The following is a 27,387-nucleotide window of genomic DNA, read 5'->3' on the forward strand; positions in this document are numbered from 1 at the left end:
GCCAGATCAGGTCTCCTCACTGTATGTTGCGTTAGATCTCTAGCTACACTCTATTCAGTTTCATTCTAGGCAGCTTCAAAGGAAGAGTGATCTTTAGAAGTTGTCGATAAAATGTGATTATATCCTGCCTGCACCAGTGATCACAGCATCTCAATTACTCGTGGGATATTAAGTGATTTACTCATCCTCCTCTAGAAATTTTAGAGCTTGTCTTTCCTCCAAGTGTTAGCTATAGCAGTGCATGTGAATTACTGACCACCTTGAGCCTGAGAGGACTCAGAGCCACGCAAGAGTGAAGCCAGGCAGAGTAATTGGATTAGCAGTTGATAAGCTGTTGATAAACTGTTGTAATTCATAGATAACTCACCTCTATAGCGTCTGTAGACTTAGTGTCAAACAACCTATTTCTGCCAGGCGAGCTAGCTCGAACTTGAACTTTAACTTAAGATTTGTATGTGGACTGGGGTTAGGATAGGGATGAAGTGACAAGTTTTCTTGAGGCTGATGTTGCTACCTTACAGCCTGAAAAACATCACTTCCAGCAGCATGAGCAGTGTTAAGAAAACTCAAGTTATTTTACATAGTGAAGAAAATGCACAGTGGTGTAGTGAGAGAAAAGAATGTGTCTAAGCATGCTATTTCTTCATAGAAGTAGACAGGCTTTGTTCTTTTTTGTTAACCTTGCAGCAGAAACTGCCTTTCTGCTTACCCCAAAGGAAGATCCTCAGGGAGAATTATTCTTCTCCACTCTCTCATTCATCTGTCCATTCTACAGAAAACTTCCTCTGGGTAGAATTTTTTTTTGAGGTTTCATATAAACTTTCATGTATGCAACAGCTAAAGTGCAGGATTAGTTTGTACTGTAAATTTGGCCTCTATGATACTTACCAAGACAATCATTTGGCAAATAGTGCATAACAGGGACATTGACTTTTTAGCATAAATGTTGTTATATTTCATAGAATCATAAATTCATGGAATAGTTTGGGTTGGAAAAGACCTTAAAGCTCGTCTAGTTCCAACCCCCTGCCACGAGCAGGGACACCTTCCACTAGACCAGGTTGTTCCAAGCCCCGTCCAACTCAGCCTTGAACACTGGCAGGGATGGGACGTTAATCTGTTTACCTGGCATTTCAAAGTACGTGTTGCCACTACACCAGAAGCAATGTATCTGCACAGAAGAAAGTAAGCCAAATTAAGGAAAGAAAAAAAAAGGAGCAAACCTCTCCCTAAAAAGGGAAGAAAAGCAGGTAAGAGCTTACAGAAGAAGAAGGGCATCACATTGTTCTTTGAAGCTTCAGAATCTCGTATCGCTAACAGAATTCTGAAGACAGCAAGTTCCAAGGCTAAACCACTAACACTAATCATGGAGCTTTCAAATTCAGAAACCAACATTAAGCCTGCCTGTAGATCTTAATATTTCTGATATAAAATAAGCAGTCTCAGATAAGCTAATGTATTTAAACCTAAAACTAGCTCACTAAAATGCATAAAGGACTAGGCAAGAAGCTAGAACAAAGAATTCAATATGCCTCACAGAAACAAGCAAGATAAAGTAGTTGAAGTAAAGCTATAGAGCAACATGACTGGTGCTTACCTCCATGAACAGGAACTTTGGGTTTGGATTTTGTTTGGGTTTTTTTCTCTTTGTTCCTTCAATTACATTGCTAGGTCATTTACGATGATACAACTGCCCGTAACTCATATTAAATATACAGAGTTTTCACTGTGCCCAAGCACCACTTTAAAGAAAAGCTGGTGTACAAGGAGGCGTTAACCACATTGGAGTTGTGTAGTTCTTGTTTAAATGGACTATGAAGGAGGTGATGTAATCTATGCTCTGGAGAGGCTATCAACGGCTGTGTGAAAACAGCAAGTATTTCAAGAAAACGTGAGTGACAAATAGCTGGGACTAGCTGGTCTCATTCTGTGCCAGCAGAGAAATCTGTAGTACTATGCCTACAGTTACAACAGGGTGATTCAGGCTGGGACAACTGCACTACAACAACAATAGCTTAGCCTGAAGGGACACTGGGGGATGACACAGTCTGTCCCCCAGCCTAAGACAACAAGAGCTTTACTTAAGTAATTCTTGAGAACTGCCTGAGCAATTGTCTCTGGAGATAGGCTGCCCAAGTAATCCACTCCAATGACCGCTGATCCTTAAAGTTATAAGTTTATTCCTATTAGGGAACATGACCTATTAAAATGTGGCTATGTATCCCCTTTCCCTTTGCCAAGCTAAACAAGGCCTTTTCTTTTAATCTTTACATCTTCTACCTAGCACTACAGACTATGATCATCCCTCTTGCTTTTCTTGGAACTCCTGCTAATATCTGAAGTACTAACCATAACCTAGAGTTCTTCTCAACATGATACGAGTTTATATGGATATGCCTGTTAATCCAGTGTGAATACTAGCTTTTTCCATACGAAAAAACGTGAGCACTTAAAAAGGGAATACTATCTCACACTTTATTATAAAAAAGACTGCTAAATAAGCTTTCTATAAGCACCTTTTACCAGAATTAAAGACAAAATTATATACCTGCCAATTTTATTCTTGAAGGTGAACAGAAGTCATTATATCTGACTCTTATCACAGCTGCTTTTAACTACAGCATGTTGACATTTTGATAGTCTTCTACGTCAGCATTTCAGAATCTTCTCAGCTCAGTGGGGTATGTTACCTTGCTGAAGTGCTGAACTGCCAGTAATTATTAGATTGCAGATGGACAACCTCCAGTGCAATAAAATTGGGAAACTCACTAGAGTCTCACTAGAATTTAAGGCCATTCTGCTACAACCTTGTGTTCAAGGATTGATCAAAGGGAGTACTGGGAATAGTTTTTCAATCTCAAAAAATATAAGAATTAAAAACTGTCAGAATAAATTGAAAATCCTCAGGAATTGTCTGTTTTACTCCTCTCTGTAGCAGTATTTTATTGATGTTTGATTCTAGCGTATTAGTATGTTTGAATGCTCTTTTTCCTTCTGCTTCTGCAATCTAATATTCTTCAAGTATTTGACCTCAGCTTCTCAGTGAGTGCAAATTTTGACCAGGATGGCCGATCTCCAAATCCTAGTCACTCTAAAATTCTTCGCTCCCAAGATTAGATGAGTATAAATAAGTTTAATCCAGCATGAATACGGTAGTTCTGTAGCACATTAAAGCACAGCGCAGAATTGTAGCTAATGCTGATAGTAATGTTTTCATAGAGTATTATCCAAATTCTTCTTAAGTCTGATCTTTGATTTGATTACCACTGAATTTTACAGTTGCATTGTTTTGACTTCAGAGACACCCAATGCTGTTTGCATTCACTTACCCATCTCCAAAGAACAGTCATGCCTTTTTGTCAAACCAACTGACTTCACTGAGCTCACAGATCTTTTTTTGCCTTTTGCTCTACCCTAATAATGAACAAGTAATTATCAGCGCAGTCTGAGCAAAAGGAGGTTTTCACAGGAAATGATGAGTCAAGAAGATTTCCAACTGATATGTGATCCTTTTAAGACATGATAGACTCTGATTATACTGAGCCAGATAATTAAGGAATGATCCCATATATTCAGGGTCCCAGCATAAAAATCAAAGTGAATCTGGAAGCAGCTGCAAGACATTCTCTAGCTTTTAAGTCCTCAGGTCCAAACCCCCAAAATTTATCTACTTTTTACTATGGCAGCTTAGGGATCTGGGTTTAATTCCCTGACAAGTAGACTGGCTGTTAAACAGGCTAACACATTTCAGGAGTAGTACCAATTAGCACATTGAAATCCACATCTTGTATTTAATGAGGAGGGCAATAGAGAGAAAACACTGCTGTACTAACAGAAGCATCAGTATACAGATAGTCACATTATGTTGAAATCTACCTAGGTGGTCTTGCATTAATTTGCTTTCATCTACTGAGGCCTCATGTTGGTGCAAGTTATGTCAGTGCCCAAGGCATGACCCACTGATGTTAGAATGCACAGTAGAGGGTAATTTTTATCTGATGGGTATCTTAATTTCTGGATGAAATCCAACATTGAGTGATACAGACTGCTGTTTTTGCTACACTACCCAGAGTGTATTTGCCCCTTAGAGATGTGGTTCCTCTCCGACTCTTAACCATTCTCCTTGCCTTGAAGAGAAAGTCAGTTCTCTGACTGCAACTTTGTGATTGGTATATTAGCAGGGTGTTGACACACGAGGTTAACAAGGGCATTCTACAAGAAGGACGCTATAAAAAAATTGATCTCCAACCAAGGTTAAAGAAAGAGGAAAATGACAGCAGAATACGAAAGAAAAACAGAACAGAAACCAGAAATTACTTAGAAAACAGGAACTACAATAGCTTTCTGCTGTATTCATGATAACAAAGTTTGTTGACAGGCTTCTTCTGAAGACCTTCTCTTGTGCAACGTGGTCAGCATAATTACACTGTGAAGCTCCAACACTCTAGAGTGGGTGGCATTATGACAAGGAATGCCTTAGAGTCATGGTAAGCTACAATAAAACCTTATGACAAGTCATTAACTTGTGTCACTGCTTTCCAGACAGGACTTTGGGAATGATACATAAAGAAACAAGCCATTTTGGGAAGTATAGAGTATGAACTCAAGACCTTATCTTTTCAGAGAAGCCTGGAGGAAGTCTGTTTGTGGTACAAAAGATCATTAGGCTACCAAATCATACAACTTGCTCCCTTCTTCTGGCTGCCTTCACCACAGAATATATTTAGCCATAACGGGATTAGAGGGGGAACCTATAAACGTTGGTTTAATGGAAGAAATTTCACACTCTGTAAAAAGGTCCATTTGCTATGTCCTCAGATAAACTGAATCAAGAATAATGAACTCAGAGAACTTACTAAGGTAAGCTCTTGGAAAGTGCACCTCCAGGATGAGCTAACCTTAATTCATTTGTATTACTTAGGAGAATAAAACAAGTCTGCAAAAGCTAAAAGGGAGAATAAGAACAATTTTGTGGTTGATCATGAAGTCTGACTCTATTCTGGCTGTAATGCAGATTTTTTTTTTTTAAGTGACCTGAGGAAAAGTCTTCTCTCGATACTGCACTTTATCTTCACCAAATAGGGATAATTCTTCTTCCTTGCTGTGGAACTCTGTTACCTCTCTATTGTTTGGAAAGCTCTCGAGAATCTTGAGCTGGAAGGATAAAGCTAGAATATTTCTATGGCTAGAGAAGAAAAGAGTAGATGTGAAAGCCAAAGTTGAGCCTTGAGGACCTCTCTCCTATCCTGATGGACCCGGTCTGCTCCTACCATCCATTCAGGGATGTAAGAGTTCAGAGACAGTGCCAGGGTCATGCTTCCCACATGTTCTCTTTGGTGTCTCTTTTATTCTGGGAATCACACAAGAAAGTCAATTTTGTCTTTTAGATAGCCCTGAGAAAGGGTAATTCTGCCTCAAATTTTCTTTCACCATTAGAGATAGAACAGCACTTTGGTCCTAAATAACCCCACCTACAACAAAATCACACCCTTGACATCACCTGTGAGACCACTGATGTGAATAAAAAGGGCCTCTTAATGAAGTTAAAATTAAGTTATATCCTTAACCCTAAATGTTTGCAGAGAAAGCTGCCAAACTTTACCAGGGTACTCAAAGCCCTGATTTCAGCAACAGCTTTACCAGCATTCCAAACTTAATTTCTGCCCTCGGTTCATTCACCAAGAGTCCAGTTAGCCTTGCACTGTAGTCAGTATTACCTTTTTCTAGGCCTAGAATCACTGAAATACAGCTAAAATTTAGGATTTGCCATGCAGGAGGACTGGCTCTCTGTTGGAGACAGAATGTCTCCAGCTGCCACTGCTCTTGGGTTGCATGTAACTGAATCAAAAAAACCAGTTTAGCTTAAGGCATGAAGTCCCACCCTCAAATAAACTACCCAAAAGTAGAGCCGTGTTAAAAGTATAGTAGTTTTGTGAACTACACAAAATAAATAAACAATGAACTCTATGCTAAACATTGTGATAGAACCCTAAATCAAAGAGGTAGCTCTGCCTAGATCATCCCTTTAATGAGTTCCTAGAAGAAGGAACCAAGTTTTTTAGATTAAAAGAGATTATACTAGAGTAACACACCTGATTTTAAGTAGAGAAAATGTCTACTGATTATGCCAGAACAAAACATTAAAAAAAACCCCAACAACACAGAACTGTACAACTTTCCTCATTTCCAATGTGTTATTAAAGCTGGAAACTAACTCCCAGTCTTGGTTTTAGGTAACTGAGTGACTTCCTGGGTTGCAGTAAACTTTACCCAGTGTCTGACAGACTCTTCTATCACCTTTGAAGCCTGGCCGTCTGCATTTACAACCATCTTCACTCTCTGCTTGTCTCCAGGCTGCCATCCATACACTGGGACCCAAACTTCTGCCTCCAGTACCCTCTTGCCCCTAGACAAAACTCTGCCCTTCAGGAAAAGGCTAATTCTTCCTCCTTTTGAGTCCTAGCACTCAACTCGTGTAATTTAAAGAAGTATTGCGTAACATCAGGAGCAATCAAATCAGGCGTGCCCTTTACACTGCCAAGGCAAGGGTAAAGATGTAGGAGAGACTTGCCCATTAAAACTGGAATGCTAATGTCAGAAAAACCAAACCCAGCCAACCAAAAAACAAACAAACAAAAAGGCGAATGGTTTGATGGAAATGGGACTTCATAGGCTAAAGTTTATCATGTAAGCCTAGGAGAGTGCATTTTTGGTTTGTTCTGATGTTGGATTCGAGCTTGAACTCTCTTAAATTTCACTTGACCAGCTGAAGGCAGAAATAAAACCTAACCTAACTCTTCATAATGGATACTATGAACAAGGGTATAGAAGTCAGAAGGGAGTTGCTCTGGAATTAAAATACTAGTAATAGGAAATACTAATCTCAAAGAAAAGAATTCTCCTTCTGTGTCTGAGACTCCTACATGACATAACTCTGAGAAAGACAATAAGGAGATGCAAGCATAATACTTCTACATAACCTCAGCATGAGTACACCAGTGTAAGTGATGAACTGACCAGGCAGGGCTGCATGAGTCACCTGTCTCTTAACCTGAAGGATTCTCAAAATTCCTAGAAAAACAGCAGTATAGTTTCCAGACCAGTACTGAAAATTGTCATATAGTAAAGGGTAAATAATGACTTATTTTTTTGCTGTAAATGAAAATTGTTGTGGTAAGAAAAAGGAAAGTTATTTCTACTGGTTAATTTAGTTGTCTGAGTTGAGACTGTTTTTCACATAATTTGACTTTGATAAATGGATACTGTGGACCCAGAACTACAAAATGGTTTAGTAAAGACTGAAAAGGCTTGTCCTTTCTGAAGAAAGAGGTTGGAGCTTGTGTTCCTATTCTGCCCAGTGCTTCAATGAAAAGGGAAAGAAACAGTATGAGCAAACCAGAGCTGGAAACTCCCATATCCTCTTAACAAAGATTCCCCCACGTGGCTTATGACACCAAAATCACTGCATATTTCTACTAAAGTTAATCATAGATGTTTCTAAAGCAGTTTTGAAAATGTGAAAGTTTAGACTGTTCTGACTGGCGTAAATGTATTATCCTAAGCACACCCAGGTAACAGTATCAATGAATCTATTTATAGTCAAATTATTCAATAGATCCACTTTTTCTTGAAATATATGGATTTTGAAAATTAGCATTTTGAAAGAAATAGTTTGGTTTTATACATTGAATAATTACAGTTCAACTGACTAAAATAGACTGCTGAATCTTACTAACAAAGTGACTTTTCATACCATTCGTTGAAAAGAGTTTGAGCTGATCCAAACTCACGAAAGATACGCGTCGCTAAAAGCAATATAGTGAAATCTTGTTTCATGTATGCATTAAAAGTTCACCTTTTTGTTCACACTGCCTTAGCTAAATCCTGACATTTTCATGAGATGGAAAATTTATTTCTACTTTGGAGGGGCTCCAATTCTCATACTATTAAAACAGCATTAATATAATCTTGCAATAAATTCTAAAAGCAGGAATAGGTAAAATTTCAGTAGTTTAAACCAGGCTTTTCACCAAAAAGGTAGAAGAATCTTATCCTGAATGGTTATTCAATAAGTTGTCAAATTATTCAAGGCAATGCTAAAATCGTCTGAAAACAATTGTACCTTTCTATTTGTTTAACTACTTAAATACTAAATATAGTCTGTGGTCTACATTTATTGTGAGCTGATATGAGGGGTTTTACCTTAATTCTTTTTCTTTGATATAAAGAGACAAAGATGCAAAGGAAACAAGATTCCCACCCATACGGAGACTTTTAGGGGGAACCTAAAACACTAAACTAAACCTAAAACACTAAAAAACTAAACTGCCTTCAACACCTAAAGATTGCTATTAGAGAATAATAAAAACAAAATGCATGAATGAAAGATGTTAAGGGGCAGAAATTACACCAATAATGCACAAAAATATGTAGACCTATGCAGAAGAACCAAGAAATAAACATGAAGGGATTCAAATAAAATTTCTTTAGCACAGCTCCTGAGAAATGATGATGTTTCAGAGGGCAATACACATTGATTATTCACAGTCTCTATGGCATTTTCTCCTAGAATCACAGAATAGTTTGGGTTGGAAGGGACCTTCAATGCTCATCTAGTCCAACAGCCCAGTGATAAGCAGGGACATCTGCAACTAGATCCTACATCTGGAAAGAACTAAATTTACTCCATAGTCTAATTACATCTGTACTTGTTAAGTCTGGAACTTTGCTTTAAAAGTACTGCACCAAAACTACACAAGAAAAAAGTAAAAAACAAAACCTCCACAGATCAAACTAAGAGAAAATTTGTCTAAATCAGATTGGTACCTGTCAACTATTCATCCCAGCAAACTACTGGCTAAACCAAAGTTCTGGTTTCTGAAGAATCTTACAGGTATTTCACTACGTATTTTTTACCTAAAAAAGGAGTAACATTCCCTTAGAATATTAACACCTCAGAGTATAATTAAATGTATTCTGTCACATATTTAACATCAGTGAAAAATTCCAGTACGCCTAAAGATCACCCTAAAGAGATGGAAGCAAACCCGCCTATACTTTCACAAATATATGGGATCAGCATCATGCCGATTAGCTCGCTATCATAATACCTGTCTTGGTGATCAAGATTCACAACTTATCAAATCTTGTTTTTAGGATTAGCATGGCTTTACTCTGCATGTTGTCATCAAAGTAAAGATTGGATCTTTACCCCAAGGTGTTCATAATCTAACAGCTGGATTTGCCTCTAATACTATTTACACGGAACAGCTCTGCCATGCATAAGATGTCCAAATTTTGCAGATAGATAACATTGTAAATGAGCAGAGCTCAAACTGGCAAACAAGGTAATAACGGAGAGAGCCAACATTAAAGAGTGGGGAAGAAACATGAGCTGTGTTAAAGCATTTTTTCCTAATCATACAGTTTGCTTCACTTCATACTTTGTCTTAGGGAAAAACAAGACACAGTGCCTAAACAGAAAATTAACATGGAATCAACTTTACAAGAGTGGATGAGCTTAAGATGTAAGGCAGAGAACAGAAAAGAGATAATGGCACAAGGACCAGAAAAAAAGAACAGGATTATAAAAGGGAGAAAACCAGAAAAACTAGTATTTGAGCAAAGGTTCATACAAGTATGGCACTGGGATTGGGACTTCCAGTTTTATTTTACTCTCACCTTCACTTCTGGTCTGTAACAGGGTGAATTGATTAAATTAGTAGAATTACTGGTGACATACATCCAATGTCAAGAACACAGGATCAGGCCATGAGTTGGGAATGAAATTTGAGGCAGAGACTAAAAGGAGATAGCTGGAGTTCTTTGGAGTACTATTTAGATAGCCAGCTTCAAACTGGGTAAGAAGGCAAATCATTAAGTGAAGACAAAAGATAATGTTTCACACTGAATACACAAATTGTATTAAACACTTCTTTAGATGATGGGAATTCAAGTCTGTTAATGTCCCATTCATTTTATCCTTGGCCTCATTATTAACTCTGGATTTACTTCAGATTTTATACCATCAACCTTCCAGTCATTTATTTTCTATGCAATCAACGAGACAAATAAGATTCTTTTTGGTCTGCATTCATAATTGTACTGTCTATTTTTTTACTGTCATATTACCTTGCCAACAAGCACCAACTGTGAGCTGCATGGCTATGTGGGAAGGGTGGATAGGCCAGTCATTGGTCACAAGGTAAGGTTCATACGTTGTTCCATCCATGTATAATGTAACAACGGGAAATTCAACATTGACAACATAGTAATGCCATTCTTTATCACAAATCTGAAAGACAAAACGCAAGAAAAAATATTAATTACTGCCAGGTGACTAATTTTTATATCCCATATGTTTTTTAAATTCTCTGGTTTCCAAATTTCACTCAGAGAAGACAATGACGTTATTGTGATTTATACATCACTAAAATCAATGGAAGTTAAAACAATGTCGATAAATACTCTTGGCATACTTGCAGAATACAGCTGATAAATAGAGGCATCTTAAAACACACTATTTGAAAATGGATAACAAACAGAAAAATCAGGCCATTTGGTATTTGCTCTGCATTTTCACATTTGTTAATACACAATATTAGTTTCTTAATGTCTATCCAATTTTAAAATATAAAACTATATAAGAAATGCGTACTTAGGATGTATCAGCATAATTACTGTTAGCTTCAGAAGATAATAGACAGCACTTAGTCACTAGATTGATGTGTTAATTGTCAAAGATTTGATTCAATTTTTGGTATTAACTTATTGCATTAGTACTTGGAAATCCTATGCAATACATCAGGACTTCCAAAGTACTAGAAGGACCTCTGTTGTGCTCTGTATACACACGGATGGACAAGTAGTGTATGTGTCCACCTGATTTGTGCAGGAAACGCAGATCTTCTCCATCCTTCATCTTCTGGCCTTAAGCTTTTTCCCAGATAGCTAGCAAAGTAAGCATCTATGTGGTTTCAATGACATACATCAGCTTTGAAAACCAACAGCAACAGTTACAACATAATTTCAAAATTGCAATATTAATATCAAATCTCAGACCAATTTCTGAGCTGGGCAACCAGGTGGATCATTGCAAGATGGTCAGATTAGGTTTTAGTTCAAAAACGTACAGCCAGATGTCCGTCCACTGTGTAAATATCAAAGCTTGCCCAATCCTTTCTTCCTTAGTTGTATCTTTCAGATTTAAAAGTCCTAAGAAATAAACCATGGCAAATTGGTAGGATGGGCTGTTTTTAAAAGTAAAGCAATAGTTACAATCATGCCCCTTTCAGATCTGCAGAGCTACTTGTTTTGATGTATTAAGAAATGGAAGTGCTTGCATGCAGATATCCTTGCTGTTTCATAGAGGCAAGCAGAAGAGCGATGTTTAAACATAACACTTTGTCCTTGGCTGGGTTAAGTGCTATCTACTGCAATATCTGCCCCTTGAAAGCAAAAGCTAACGTTTTGTTCCAAAAGACACTTCAACAGGCACTTAATCACTTCTATTTCAACAGATGCATTTATTACTGCAGACATCATAGCTCCATAGCAAGAGATAAATGCAGCAAGAGGCTGCTAGAACCTTCCTTTTGTAAACAGTAGACAGCGCAAATGTTTTCTGAAGGTTAAATGAACTGAAACCAAAACTGAAAGTAAATAAATTGAAAGACTGAAAACTTTCTTGAACAAACAGCAATCACAAATAGCATTATGCAGTCCTCCCTTTCAAGAAAAAACCGTGTGCCAGGATTTCTGACTGATCATTAGAATGTGATGCATCACAGCCGTATGCATCAGACATTAAATACACTAAACAAAATGAATGATGTGCCTGAGTTGGAGAGACCTTGCATTACAAAAACTTCAGGTGTTACCACTTGACACCTTTCAGAGAACCCTTCCAGAGTATTTCTCTGTTGCAAACCTCAAGTGCATCACCTGGGATGCCCAAAGTGCTATTGAGGAACACTTTAATCCAGCAAACCCAAACAGTTTGGAACATAATACACACAAAGCACTTGATAATGTGTAGCTGGTCTGATTACTCCATTGGCTAACCAATAGGGCAGTTATATTTTTCAAAGAAAATGTTTCCTGAAAACACAAAATTAAATTCCACGATACACGACTCAAGCAGTGGGGCTCCAGTGCCTCCAAGAAAAATGCAGATGCCCAACTGCACGTGTCCACACTAGGCAAAGTACTTAGTAACCTTTATTTTTTCTGATGCATCCTGGAATATAACACAGTGCAAGTGTAGGCAGCTTGGGAAAGTCCCCACACCGTTGCTTATGGGCTTTTCCTTAGATTTCAACACACAAACACCAAGTTTTATTTTAAAGGGAATTCTGGCACAATTCATGAGACTGTGCTTCCTGAGGTTTCAAAAGCACCCAAGTTGGTCAGGCACTTCATTGTCATATAATTTCAATCCAGCTTAGGTACAACAGACACGTGTGTATGCCACCAAAAGAACTTTAAGTATCTGTACTGGGTCCCAGTGTAAAAACAAACACTCCACAAGGAAGCAATACAATTATTTACAAACCTGGAATACACCCCAGTCATTCAGCAGCAGGCAGTATTTCATGCCTGGCCATTTCACAGGCAACAAAATAATGAAATAAATAAATGTGGAGGGTAATTCGTTATGCTGTCATTTCAGACACCTTCTTCAACTTGTTAACACAGGGAGCCAGTTTTTTCCCTGCATGTGCTCCACAGTGGCAATGGAATATAACATGATTGCCATGAAGCCATGAAAATAACATTATAAAATATACTAGTTTGGCAAACAAATACATTTAATAATCTCAAGTAAGGACTTCATTTCTTAAAATCTAATTTATAGAGCTATCTTAATGAGATAAAATTACAGCTGAGTAAGCTTGACTTTCAAAGACTGCTGCATGGCTAGGTTGGTCTAATCACTCTATCGTGTCAGATTGCCTCTAAAGTGTATTAATCAAATCACACTGAATTAACCAGCTTGAAGCCTTAGTGCTGATTACAAGCCACTGATCTGGAATGTGCTTTTATGAAACAGATGAAAGCAGACTCAAATGTACGTCTTAGGAAGTTTCCCAAGACATTAAATCTAATGAGGAACATAAGAGATTTTTCAGTTGAATACTGAATAAACCAAAAGGAATGAACAAAACCCACAGAACTTTGGTCAGAAATGCACATGGTGCTTAGAAACAGACTTTGCTGTTTGCAAAGTGTCTCTTTTCCCAGCTTTGTACATAAGAGCCAGGCATGCACACTTGAGAACATGCACTTTACAGCTTACAGCTTTGTAGCCTCACTTAGGTCATGGGGCATACTTATGCAAAATGTATGGTTTGCCTGTTTGGTTAGATAAACAGAGCTCACACTTGGAGCAGTTCAGTACTGAACAGCCATGCATGCTCAAAACCCTCTGACTAGCTTCCGGAAAACCCCTTAAGTAATGTTCAGCAGACCACTGACTTTGACCACACACACAGCTCTGCACATCCTGCAAGTGCTACTCAGAGCACACTTTGAATCTATTCTACACTATCCCTTTAGAGCTGAGACAGCAGATACTGCTTCCATCTTTCTGGTTTGTGTGACTTTGCTGACAAAGTGCTCTGAGAATACACTCAAACATCCACGAAAAAAGCAGTAAATGGAAGAAGAAAAGGACAGCAAGGAAAGCTCTCTACTTAATAGAAAGAGCACTACTTAGTGCAGGTATGAGACACAAACTCTTTCTTTCTGCCTAAGTAGTCTGAACCATTATTGTCTACAGGTTGGTTGAGGAAAGCACCTTAACCCAGCTCTAAAACAGGCCATGTCCACTCTATTCACTTACTTATGCCTGTTGTAGTGTCTTAGCATGCTCTGAACTACACCCCCCCCCCCCTCAGCATTCTTTAGACCACATCTAAAATACTGTACCTCATTTTGGACACATGAATACAAGAAATACAGGGACAACAAAATGGCCAGCTCTTGCCATGTGAGGAGAGGCTGAGAAATTAGCCTGGAGTGGAGCACCATTAGGGGGATGGTAATAGCAGCCTTCCAGTGCCTAGGAAGAAGTCACCAGGAAGACAGAGAGAGGCTTTTCAAAGTAATGCATGCTGTGACAGAGACACAATGGACATAAATTGAAACAAGACAGGTTCCACTCTTGCTTACCTAGTACTTCTCTTCTGTTAACTGATGACTACTAATGTGAGCTAAGGATCACCAGAATAAGAACTGCTTTGCAACACAGATTTTTAAAACTCCCTTTTAGAAATAAACCACCCAAATCCTAAAATCTCTGGGAAACAATCCCAAATCATTGCTTTCCATCAGTCATGGTATTTCACTGTAAACATACTCCAGGCATAAAAGAGAAAATAACGTAAAAAACCAAAGCCAAACAACAAGAGGTAGGTACAAACTGTAACCATTTCATTTGAGAATGCTAAAATGCTTTCAACCTCTTGTCTGTCTTTTCTTTCATTGTGATTTGGCTAGTATCAGCAGAGAGGGAAACATTTTGAGTTAAGCTAAGTTTTCTTTTCTGAATATCTGCAAGCAACAACAGAGGAATTTATCCTCCAGGTAACTCCCTCACTCTTACATCCCTCTGATACACAGCCCTCCCATCTGTCTTGCAAGTATTATTTTTTCCAGTATTACTCTTTCTCCTGGCTATGAGTTTCAGCATTTTATCATTTTACCTACAGCATTTAAAACTATTATAACACCTTAAATATTAATTTATATAAAATCAATAAATTATACACCATCGCTATACACCACTGTTACAGGACCAATTAGGGTCCTATTCTGCCCTTTCTGTTTTGTTTTTGCTAAATTATGTTGCGAACAACCTGGTCAGCTGCCTGGCTCACACTCTTTTTTTTTTTCACTAAGCCTCATCCCAGTCAGACTTAATTCCAGACTTATTAACTGATTCAGATTTAAATAGTTGCACATGAGCATAAATTATACAGTATCTTCTTCAAAACAAATTCCTAGGCAAGGTCAGAATGTCAGTTCTGTTGTGGTGTTGCTTATGCCCAAAGGAAAGCTAATGGGGCTCATGCATCTCCTCAGGGAGGGTACTGGGGCTGAAAAAGAGACTGACTGCTGACAGCAAATTATGTGCTAAAAACTTGGAAATATTAAGCAAAGCATAACTGTAATGACAAATAGCTGGGCTGGTGAGGCCAACCTGGACAGTACTTTCTATTTTTGTCACTGTCTAGAGGCGTCTTAAATCTGCAAACACAGAGCTTACTTTTCTGAAAGTGAATAAAAGATACACACAGAAATCATAAAGGTGTTCAAATCTCCCCCTCTGCTTTTTATGGAAAAATTCTAAATACGATTTCCATTAAACATAAAATTGGATGAATTATTTCACTTCTGCAACTGAATTCTTCTGAACAGAGGTGACTTAACCTGAAAAAGAATGTCTGCTTCTGCTTGTTCAACCTAACTTTACAGAAAATAAATCATCATGCCTGAGCTGATGTGCATCTGCTGGAATGTCACTCCAAGATGTACTGGCCTTTACGGAACTGTAACTGTTTTCTATGATCATGCAGCACTTCAGCAGCAGTCTTTTTTTTAACTCTGTGTCCTCTCAACAAATCTATTTTCTGCAGTTTGGTAGTACTTCAATAAGTAAAACATTTAGGCCAGCCTATAATGAAGACTATAGTGGAGAAGGCTATTATATTCATTTATAGCGGAACGGGATCATTAAGGAAGGAAGAACCACATTCACGCAGGGATTACAGTACCCAAGCAGCTAGAATACTAATGCTTACCTCTGCTTGCAAGGAGGTCAGGAGTACACTGGGGATTATAAATTGCATATTTTTATAAAGTAGCATAATAGAAAGTCACGATTACTGTGTCACTGCTGCTGCACAGAAATGCCCTCTCCAACGGCTGTGCATGTCTGGAAAAATGCAGTCTACAGACAGTCACGAAGGCACTGTTTTCTACTAATAAAGAGTTGCAGTGCATCGTATCTTCATCAAGCGGTTGAATTATTATCACATGTATTAACTGACAGCTAATAATCACTGTTATGCTTTCATTAATGGCATTTACTGTATTTATAAATCTGTAAGTCCTTCAGCAAGCAAAACACTTACCTCAAATCCTTTGTATGCTCCTGTACAGAATCCAGTGCTTACAACCTTAACAATGGAATAGTTTCCTAATTTGGAAGCATGATGGAGGTCAGCATTATAAAAACTTTGTACACAGGCAGACACAACTCAGGCCCTGCATTTTTATCTCACTTGACTAAAGATAGCAAAAAATAGAGGGATTCCTTCTTTGATCTTACATTTAAAGGCACTGGCATTATCTACTCAGTTACAGCACCCAGATAAAACCCTCTGCCCTGTTCTGGAAGCAGCCACATGCTTTGTAGTAAGTCTGCTTCAAAGCATGGCACCTTGTTCAGAACACAGGGTGCAGATGATGTTTAGGTGGGGATAGGAAAGATTATTTTAAGAATACCACGTTTTTCTTTGCATCTCCAAAATAGTCCTTTCTGTAAGAGCTTTGTAAAACTTTACAGATTTTGGCATTGCTATTTTCTATTGGGTGACACTGAACAGACACTTAAATGCTTCCAATGTATCTTCATAGAAAAACTTTCACAGATTTTGATACATCAAAATATTTTTATATAGTTTTGATATATTTTTATAGCACTGGAAGCACTGTACTGCATACAGAGAGCTCAAATGCAACAGAATGAAAGCCTCTGAAAGAGTTTCATTGCACCTTTAATAGGGACCTGAGGAATAGTGGCACTGTAAGAAAGGAAGCCTGAAAAAGATACTGATTTGGAAACATCTGGCAGTGGATTTCAGGTAAAAGTGGAAAAATTACATATATTTGCAGTATTTTGGAAGAAAAATATTGTATATTTACACATGCAAAATAGCAAGTTAAGTATTTCATAATAGATTTTTAAATTTTATGTTATTTAAAAATAAAATTTCTTAAGAGTTCTAGGCAATCTACTCATTATGCAGAAGACTGATGACTTTTGCATGAAGGCAGTGCAAAGGTGAGCATATAAAAGGCTTTGTCCTCTCTCACTCTGAGGTTTATAACTTCTCTCTGATAAATGGGAACTTTAAAGATGTTGTTGAATGAGCTTTTATCTGTTACTTTAGAAACTCATTTAGTATCTTAATGGCTTTCCTATTGTCAGTTCTCATCCACAGGCTTCTACAATTAAGGCATGTGAGTTTAAAAAAGCAAAAGAATGTATCTTAGGGCATTGCTTTTCTTATAACTGCTGCTTCCCTTTGATTTCTTCTAATAAATCTTTGCCTTCAATTTCAGTACCTGAGCTCCCTGCGAAAGCTCATTAAGTGATACAGGGAAGCAAGTTACACAGTTGACTTTTGATCTCTTTTTTCTCATTGTCTATAAGCACCTTATGATTTCTTTCATACTTTTTAATTATCCCATCACCACCAAGAATAAAAGATACACAGATATACTGCTAAAAACGTCCTAGTGGAGACTGCAAGTCTGTAATTCAGTATGCAGATAGTCAGTATTCAGGATGTGCTTACTTCACTGGCCTCGTGGGTTACCTAGTGCATTTCTGATTTCTAACACAGTGAACAAAAATCCATTTCTACTGTGAATATGGAGGTTTTATAGCAAAAATTTCTTTTTGTGAGAATCAACAGATACCCACTTGACACTGGCACTGTGCTACAGTATAATCTGTCAACCTGTTCATTTTGTGGATGAGCTACTGAAAATAAAGGCAAATGAATAATCTAGTTCATCCAGTAATACAAATTTTTGTGTCTTGTACCATCATTTATTCTACCTCAGTAACAGGCTCTGTGCGTTAGGCCAGACAGTTGCCACGTGTTGGCTGTACTTCATCTAAGCACTGCTGAAACGAAAGGATTAAAACATCTGTGGCAAAGGATGGGTGTATTCTTCACCACTAAGTGGAGCTCTGTGGATTGCAAATCTGTCCCCAATACCTCCACAAGCTCTTCAGAAAACTTAAAATAAAGCTCTAAAATATTCACGTTATCATATAATCCCTTTGGCTTTACCTTTGTACATTTACCCTTTAGCAGCTGCCTCACAGGACACTTGTTTTTCCTGTCTCTAAAATCAGTATGTCCTGACTCTGAAGTGGTAATAGATACAGTATGTATGTAGTAATTAAGACAGACTGGAAGAAAAATCTGCTGTATATGGGAAAAGGAGGAATCAGTATACTCTCACCAGCTAAATTAACAGGTGACACATTGAAAAGCATCATCACAAGCTACAAATTTAGGGTTTTTTCCGTAAGAATACTGTTGCACACTGAACCTTCACATAAGGCTTATACTTTGAATGTCAGCCCTGCTTTAATTTGATCACAAAGTCTCTCTGAGCAAGTATCTGAATTCTGACAGCTGGTGGCAGGCAGTGGAGGCAAAAAAAAAATCCCAGGCTACCAGATTGCTTTGCTGTGGACCACTGATTTATGCTTACGAGACTAAACCATCACCACTCTCCCAATTGTTAGCAGTAGTGGTTGTTAGATTGAGTAATTTGTACTTGTGAGGAAGGCTTTCCATCGCTGCTATCTGTATCTGAACTTGGATGTCTCTAGTACATACACTGATATTTTAGCTTCATATATGGGGCAAGAATTTGTTAAATATTCTTCTATTTGTGTTTTAAATTTATTTCTTTTAAAACTAGCTTTCAAAGACCTTACAGCAGCATATGTTCTGATCTGTGTATTTTATTGCCATGCAAATCTGCAGTTGTAAAGGAATATAGAATCATAGAACAGTTAGGGTTGGAAAGGACCTTAAGATCATCTAGTTCCAACCCCCCTGCCATGGGCAGGGACACCTCACAGTAAACCATGTCACCCAAGGCCTCATCCAACCTGGTCTTGAACACACCGGCAGGGATGGAGCATTCATATGTGTGATCAGTCCTAGAATATATGAGACTGAACACTGCAAATTAATCCCTTGACTAAGTATCAGAAGAACATTAACCAGAGAAGGAGGCAAAAGAGATACTTCCCTGCTCCTTATGCAACTCTTTAGCAAGTTATTGCTTCCTCACAGAGGTGAGGAAATTAGGAACACAGTTTGTATTCCCTGCCTCTAGTTGCATGCATAAAAGGAAGAGAAACCTCTTGGGATGATTATATTAAGGAGGATGAGAGCTACAGGAATCTCATTCTCAAGGCTCTACTGACACTGGAGCAAGTCTGAGCTCTTAAATGGGGTACTAATTACATGCCCATAGCTAATACGAAACCCTGACAATAATGGCCCTAAAACTCTCTTCAGAAGGCACTACACCGGCTCCTTATTTAGAAGCTAAGTAAAGCAGAACACATTTTCCATGACATTACGTTTTGAAACAGAAACTGGAGGTGAAGGATTGGAGGCACTTCTTCACCTTTATAATCTCACTAACTGAAAAGATAATACAGTTTAATGCTAAGTATTTTAACATTACAATGTACTGAGTATAAACCTAATGGATTTTCTCATGTACCTTGCTCAAATAAATGCTGTACACAAATAAGTATTTATTTATCATCTAATCACAGTCCTTCCAAACAGGTATATGTTCAACCGTTTACTCACTGCCCGGTCCATGTGTTTTTCTACTGTTTTATGTTTATAAAACTTAGACATTTACTTTCACTTAAAACCCCCAACTTTTCACAGACCGTTCAGGAAACAGCCCTAAGATTTGTTTGGTGTTCTTTAGAAAATACAGGTAGACCATGTTGTTAGAATACGTTGTGTTCTGATATTAATTATGCAGCATGGTTTATTTAACATGTCAAACAGCAGTGTGGTATGTCCATTCAATCATCCTGAAAATTTGGCTGCGGAAGAATCATCTTTTAACAACTTTTTTTCTCTTACTTCAAACCCTTCTCAACCCTTTCCCCTCCACGTACATTCAGACGAATGTAGAAAGAAAAGCAAGCACCTAAAAGAGCTGAGTCTGTGTTTAATACCAGACTTACAGATGTAAGACATGTTTTGATTTTCCTGAGATAAAAACCTGCATCTTGCAGAGCTCTGTAGTGTATTTTTTTTTTTGAGGTTGACTGACACAGCAAATATCTTTCATCTCAAAGAAGGAGGTGAACAAAGACACTGCAATCACCCTGTAGCAACTGGGGCAAATGTTGCATTGCTGTGACCCAGTTTTCATCTGATTTGTGTACCATCCTCAGTTTAAAAGAGCTAAGTATATGGATCTGACTCTGAGCTTTCCAAGATTTATTACCTGCTTTTATCTAAACTACCTGCCCCATATGCTAGAGAGAGGATGTTAACTGTAGTGTTGACCTCTTCGCTGGATATTCTCTTAGTCTCCCTTGTGTTGTTGGCATTCTGCCAGGCACAGTATATCACTGTCTTTGATCGCAGTATTGTGTGCCTTCTTTTGTAATCACAATATTCACTATATTACTCTATCATTTAATGAAACCAACTTCATTCCAGCCACGTATTGATGTCTGAGTCATCTGCAAACCAGCCCTTTATACAGAGTATCACCTGAAAGGAATTAAAAGATCTAATGGTAAACTTCTATTTGTTAACTGTATTAAAAGAAAGGAGGAGAAAGGGGAAAAATAATAATCTCTCAGCCTCTCATTTTAGAGTCCCCTGGTAAGACCTTGCATGGTATTAGTGCTGGCTCTTTCTCATTTGATTTTGAAATATCTTTGGCTGCTCACCTAGATAGATTCTTTTTCTGCCTTACTCTTGGAAAACACTACACTACTTTGTACATATACATATGTATGAATGCATAATATATAAATATACATATGCATACCCACACACAGAGCCTTTGGAGTTTTTATTACAACGTAGAGTGAAATGAATTTGAAAGCAGGTTTACAGAACACTTGGAATTCCGGTGTTTTACAATGAAAAACTCACTATTATTATCACTAAAATGAATAAACCTCGAAGAGGTCGGACCAGTGCAAATATTTTCTTAGACCAATTTGTAGTATTCTATCAGTTGTGAGTCTCTTACTCTAGTTGTAAGGACTTCAGGGTAAGTCCAGAGCTTGTATCAGAACAAATCATTTTAAAAACTTATAAAAAAAAGAGAAATTATCAGGGAATCCTAAAGTATCTAAAAAGTTTTCAGAAACTATGTATTTAATAGCTGAATTGGACTGAAATTGAAACTAAACATTTAAGTGAAACAGAAAACTGATAACTTAATTATACTATTAAACAAAAGTATTATTTATATTCCTTCAGCTACCTAATAACAAAGTCTTGGTACCTAATATAACGTAAAATATTTTGTATAAACTGTTGTCATAAACCCATAAAGAAATATTAATGTGATTAGGAAGTAACATGTTGATTATTCTTCATGAGTAGGAAGTTTTTCCTGGTCATTAAACTCTTTTTGCTTTTTTCTCTCCCTCAAGTAAGTAAGCCTAGTGAACATCATTTGAACATGGTGTTCTGAATTGGGCCACCCATCTTTCCAGGCTTTCTAGGCTGATGGATGCTCTGACATCAGAGAATGTAATGGGTGGAGCTGAAGTGGCATGCTGTGTCAGAAGAAATACTCCTCTCTCATAATGCTGTCAGAAACTGATGCCTAGTGAAGGAGGCAGCACTGATTTCAGAAGTTAGAAAGCCAGGAGGTGAGTAGACCACTTAAATAAGCACTTAGCAACTTTCTCTACTATGCTTAAATAATAATAGTGGTAAAAAGGTTTCCATTTTGGCTGCTCTTTGTTCTTATAGCACTCATTATCTTTAACAGATACCTTTACTGGTAGTGTTATTTTACTTCTCGGGGGTTTTATTATTCCTTCCCTTTTTTCCTATCAATCAATTAACACCACTTGATCATTAACTAACAAAACACATAGAAGTACCCTGATGTGAAGTCAAACAGCACTTAGTAGTCCAGCTGTTCATCAGAATTAGTGAACTCAAGGGAGCATTAGATAACTGTTTTGTTTTCAGCCCTCTTAAGGAATAGGAGTTTACAAGAGATCAGAAAATGCCTGTTGCACAAAAGAAGCCCACAGCCATCAGACTTCTTAGCATTTTATAACATATATCTCTAGCAGTGGCTAAAAAATTCGAAGTCCTCATTAGGTCAAATACAACCCTTCCATAAATTCATTCATTGCCATGTGCACTCTACACAGAAGTTGTTCCTAAATCAAAACATACCAGAACACGGTAGAAAACTAAAACAGAAGAATCCACAGTAAATACTCAGGATTCACTCTGCACATCAGAATCACAACAAACTGGGAATTCAAACTCAATTCTGTGCATAATTATGCATGCGGGCTTCTCCTTCTGACTAGTTTTCTAAATGTTACACAGCATATATTTGAAGCTCAGACAGCACCCAGCTGAAGTTTTATGCCAGACATTCCTAATATGACAGAACTGTAAATCTCAAAATAACTCCTCACAATTTGCCAATGCATCATGAGCTCATGAATCTCTTAAAATCGTGCATCCCTACATCTTTACTAAACCAAATAATTTTTCTTTAAGAATACTCAGATAAAGATTTTTAATTGCACATTCATCCATCACCAAAGTAGCAGGAAATGAAAAGGTGAGTAAACTATATATATAGCAGGTTTATGAGATGTCAATAAACTCTTTATTGCCCACACCTAAAGTAGGCAATTTCTCTTCGCTTAGGCAGTTTCTATTCGCTTTTCACACTCAACTAACCATAACCAATTCTGATCAATTACATACTTTCCTATCTCTCTCCTTGAGTGAAGGTATCTTTATGGCTCCTTCCATCTTGTCTTTATAAAAATAAATATACGAGCCACAAGCCTGAGGAAGAGGCAGTGATTTCACTTCACTAATTTAGGTGTTAAAAGTTGGGTGTGCTTTTAAGTGTCTCCTCCTCCTCGAACAGGAAGCTAAATTCGCTATAGCGTATAATATAGAATCATAGGATAGTTAGGGTTGGAAAGGACCTTAAGATCATCTAGTTCCAACATAATAATGCACCCCCAGTCCTAAATGTTTCATCAACAGAAAATCTTCAAAAGCTCATTTAGTGACAACATTAGGCAGTTAAAGTGGAGGTCCAAACTGAGCTAGGCTGAGGTGACTCCAACCTGATCTCACCTCTTGAAAACAAGCACATAGTATGACTGAAAAAAAAAATATCTACCATCTGTTAGGAGGAATATATACTAATGGATTCCACTGAACTTAGGAGAACTAGGACCCACTTGAAATAATGTGTACTACAAAGGTTACTAATAAGGCTCAGAAATCAGTAATAAAATAGCCCAAATAATTTCTCAAATGAATACTTACCAAATTTTAAGTCTCGTTCATGTTATTTGCTCTTTGCTCGTTTGTCTTGCTATGTCAGTAATGAAAAATACAAATACATATACAGGAGCCACCAAACTTCACACTACACTATATGTCCATGCTCTACAATTGCCACCTTCTTTACAGCACCAAGTAAGGCAAGCTACAGTCTAAAATTACTTTTACCAAGTGCTTAAATAATCCTAAAAAAAAAAAAAAAAAAAAAAAAAAAGAGGAATGCTAACCTTATGTTTTTTTTCAGATAAGCCACTGGCTTCCCTTTTACCCCTTTTTAATTACTTGGAAGTTCTAAGTACACTTGAAAAATCAGTTTTGTCACAAGAAAAATGACTCTTTTTAAATCAGTGTTTCACCAGTGGAAGCTCCTCCTATTACCAAAGGCAGGAGATGATGTAGTAGAGCAATCTACTGGACACACTCACTGCTTCCCAGATGTTTTACATTTTAAAGGGGACAGTTATGCTGATGGTCTTTGCAAGGTGCTCTGAGGGCTAGCAATCAATCTGATGGCTACAGCTATTTATTTGCAGACCATATCAACATTCCACAAATGAGTTACCTGCACATATAAAAGAATAAATAAGTTTACTAAGGATAACACTAAGGATAACAAACTGCTTCAGAAATGCAGGATGGCCACTGTCTGCACGGATTTGCCCTTTGAAATCTGCTGCTGTGGAGAGCAGGAAAAGAAAGGAAGAAAGAGACATTATTACCTCCCACCATGAAATGCTGCAGCTTGTCAGGCTCAATAAAATATTTCCTTGGTCCTGTCAGGGTGGGAAACTGCTTCTTTCTAAGTGGAAAGAATGATCAATATCCTGAGATGAATGCACTTTCTACCTAATAATGAAACACGGTAACATTCTTTTAAAATCAAGCTGAATCAACCCTTATCTAACTGAATCAGAGGAATAAAAAGAGCAACCAAAATCTCAGCCAGAATAAACAGTAAAAGCTTAATTTTCTGCCTCCAGCTTTCAAGGGCTCATATAATTTTAAAATTTATTTATATGCCAGATATTGATCTGTGCTGTGAATTCTCAGTATAAATTTTCTTTTAAACATCTCTTTAAACTACAGAAACTGCTGTAAATGTTATATATCCAAATGTCTATATCTATGACCAGAGATTTAAAATGCAAAGACTTAGGGAGATATAGTCTTTGAGAATTATTCACCAACCAAACACATCACTACCACTTACCAAGTAAGAATAACTCTAAGGGTTAAAAAATTAATCCTGCTAAATCCTCTGACCTCTTACCTAACTGAAATAGCCCAAATACCTCATTTGTTTCATCCTCTGAGACCTGAAACCTGACTAACATTACATTACTGAAGTTTTCAATTAGATTTTTGAATTTTAACTATTAATGATTTTAAAACGTATGTAACTTTTATTTCCATAAGGAACACATTATTATCGTAAATACATCAATCAGAAGTGCCCAGATAGATTAGGGATAATGTTTTCAAGTACACTGAGGCCCAAATTATGTTAGTTTCACATTTGTGCGTTACTAATGTCCTTTCTAATATTGATGTATAACCAAAATTGAAAAGAAGTTTGGGCTTTTTGATCAAGCTACCTTCGAAGGTAGCCAAAATGACCCTTTGGTCTGTGAGTTTATTCACACCTCAAGACAGCATATGTAGAATTTTACTTTATTTCACTCATGAGGCCTCATCATTCATCTCTGAATCTTATCTGGAATTTAAAGCACTTAATCTGATCTCCAGGATCTGCCTTCTGCTCAGATGATACGTGCAGGGATTCTGCCTAATAGGTATTTCTATTAAGACATTTGCAATGAACTCATTTTTTACTCTTTGAGGACTCAGTGCTGTGTACGGCCTGCAAATGGAGTTCTGCTCATGAACTAAATGAAATACAGGTTTAACTAGCCTCCAGAAACAGGCAGTATTTGCTCAAAAAACAAGGAAATACTTTTCAGTAATAATATGTAATTAAAGAAAGGACTATGAGTGTTAATACAAACCAAGCCATCCCATCCTCTCAAATTACTTTTCGAATATCAATATACTGCCTTTTTTTTAATTATTTTTATTTTGTTTTCTAAAAACCTGTCTGAAATACTAATACTCAAATGTTAAAGGTTACATTTAAGTCATGTGTCTTAACTGCTGCTGCTCCAAGGACTGAGATTTCAGGCAGCTCAGAAGTCTGGCCATACTCCTGAAGGGGTAGTCAATAACAGTATTTTTTAAGGAGGATGCACTAAGAGAAAAGTAGGTTGCTGCTGTTCCAAATAAGATGATATATCCTTCCCTTGCTGTTGCTGTCTGAACAAATACAATGCTTGTTTCAGCCAGCTACTTAGACATTATGAAGGTGCAGAGAGTGTGATTAACACAAACTAGACTGCAAAGAACACAGACTAGTTGTGGCTTGTTTGCTTTTGAGGGCAAACACTTAAGTCAGCTCTGAAAACTGGATTCTGAAGTGACCTTCTCCCTCCTCCTCCTCCTGCCTCTCACACATTCCCACCTTCACACATCACTCATTTTGTTAGACCAAAGCGCTCATCTATTCAAATCCCACAGGAAGTGCTATGTGCTGTTCTTTATTCATGAAATAAATATCTAGAGTTGATACCTCAGTTCTCACCTACCACCAGGTAGGTGAGATATAGCAGGATTCCTGGGTCGGGCATTCTGTGAACAGAAGAGGCCCAGCAGAACACTCCCCTGGGCTAATGACCTCTCTATTGCTGAAAATGATACTGCTGGCTCTTTGAAGGCTTTCCTTCTCCTGACACATCTCTCTTCAAAGGTTTGCTGCCTCTGAAGGAAGTATTGACACTGCTTGGCAAACTTGCAAGGGCTGCTTTAAACCTACTCAGCAAAGGAAGACAGAGCCGACACAGGCATTAAACACCTTTCACAATTTCCACATTTTGGGAAAGGTGATTTACTTGAAAGATATGTGCCGTGTTGAAGGTTCACAGTGCAACTCAGAGATAAAAGAATTCCTGTTCTCACACAACTCTCACATTAAACTGAGAGGGTATCTCTGGAGCATCACTCAGTGTTATTAGCGGGAGCCACCAGTATGATAATTTTGAATATTGCTGTAGTCTGAGATGTAGTTAGCTGTAACTGCAGAAAGACACGAGAGGGAGACGCTCCTTCCCCATGCATATTACTGTTCTATTTACTTCAGTTCTAGCACGTAATTAGGACATAATGCAGATAAAAGAAAATGCTATTTTGCTTTTATTGCAGATAAAAGGTGGCAATGAGTCATATTTGGCTACTGAATAATTTCTGTAAAGTGAAGAATAGCTTTGTAACCATGTTTCTGTATTTATACTCACAGATAAGTCAGGAAATTATACAACCCAAATATTATGCATAGTCTTTTACTGAAATGGTAACTGCTGGGCCTTTAATTACATAGCTGGCACTTTGCAGAAAGGCTGATTACATGTTACATACCTCACAGAGGTAATTACTTATCAGCTATATTTGTGACTTTGCCAGGGAATGCTGTTATTTAGTCAGTATATAACTAGCATTCAGTACTAATCCCAATCATGTTCTTAGTGTTTTTATGGGAGGAAACAAGTCAGCATTGAGGAACTACATCCCAGAATAGTCCTGGGTTGACATTAGGGACATGAAACAAATAGACTGTGGGAATAAATTTTCAGTATCAGTGGTGCACAAACCCTTAAAGTTTTGTGGATATCATTAAAATAATCACCTGAAAGTTCAAACCTGCATTCACAGTCGAGCTGGCTGGAATTTCCCCTGTGAAGCACTGTTTTGCTGATTGGAGAATGGCTGCAGGACTACAGACATCTTCCTAAAAGAAAATTACTACTGCTAGAAATGGGGGAATGGGCTTTTAATGAAAACCCAAAGCCAACATTGAAACCCATACCTTCTTCTGCTTGTCAAAATGGGGCAGAAATGGCTCAGATCTTTTCAAAATTGTGTAGCACTTTTTTAAAGAAAGAGGAAAACAGATTCTGAG

The 27,387-nt window shown here is 37.6% G+C and overlaps 1 protein-coding gene across 2 annotated transcripts in view; it reads right to left on the reverse strand.

Moving 5' to 3' along the window:
- Positions 1–27,387, reverse strand: part of CLSTN2 (calsyntenin 2) — a gene marked incomplete at both ends in the record, with an annotated part of 315,955 nt that overhangs the window by 14,440 nt on the left and 274,128 nt on the right. For both annotated transcript variants that reach the window (XM_080622918.1, XM_080622917.1), the window contains one exon: positions 10,132–10,294. In XM_080622918.1, the coding sequence (XP_080479044.1) occupies positions 10,132–10,294 (163 nt within the window). The remainder of the gene's footprint in view (positions 1–10,131; positions 10,295–27,387) is intronic.

The sequence above is a fragment of the Psittacula echo genome (assembly GCF_963264785.1).
Source record: "Psittacula echo genome assembly, chromosome: 7".
NCBI lineage: Eukaryota > Metazoa > Chordata > Aves > Psittaciformes > Psittacidae > Psittacula > Psittacula echo.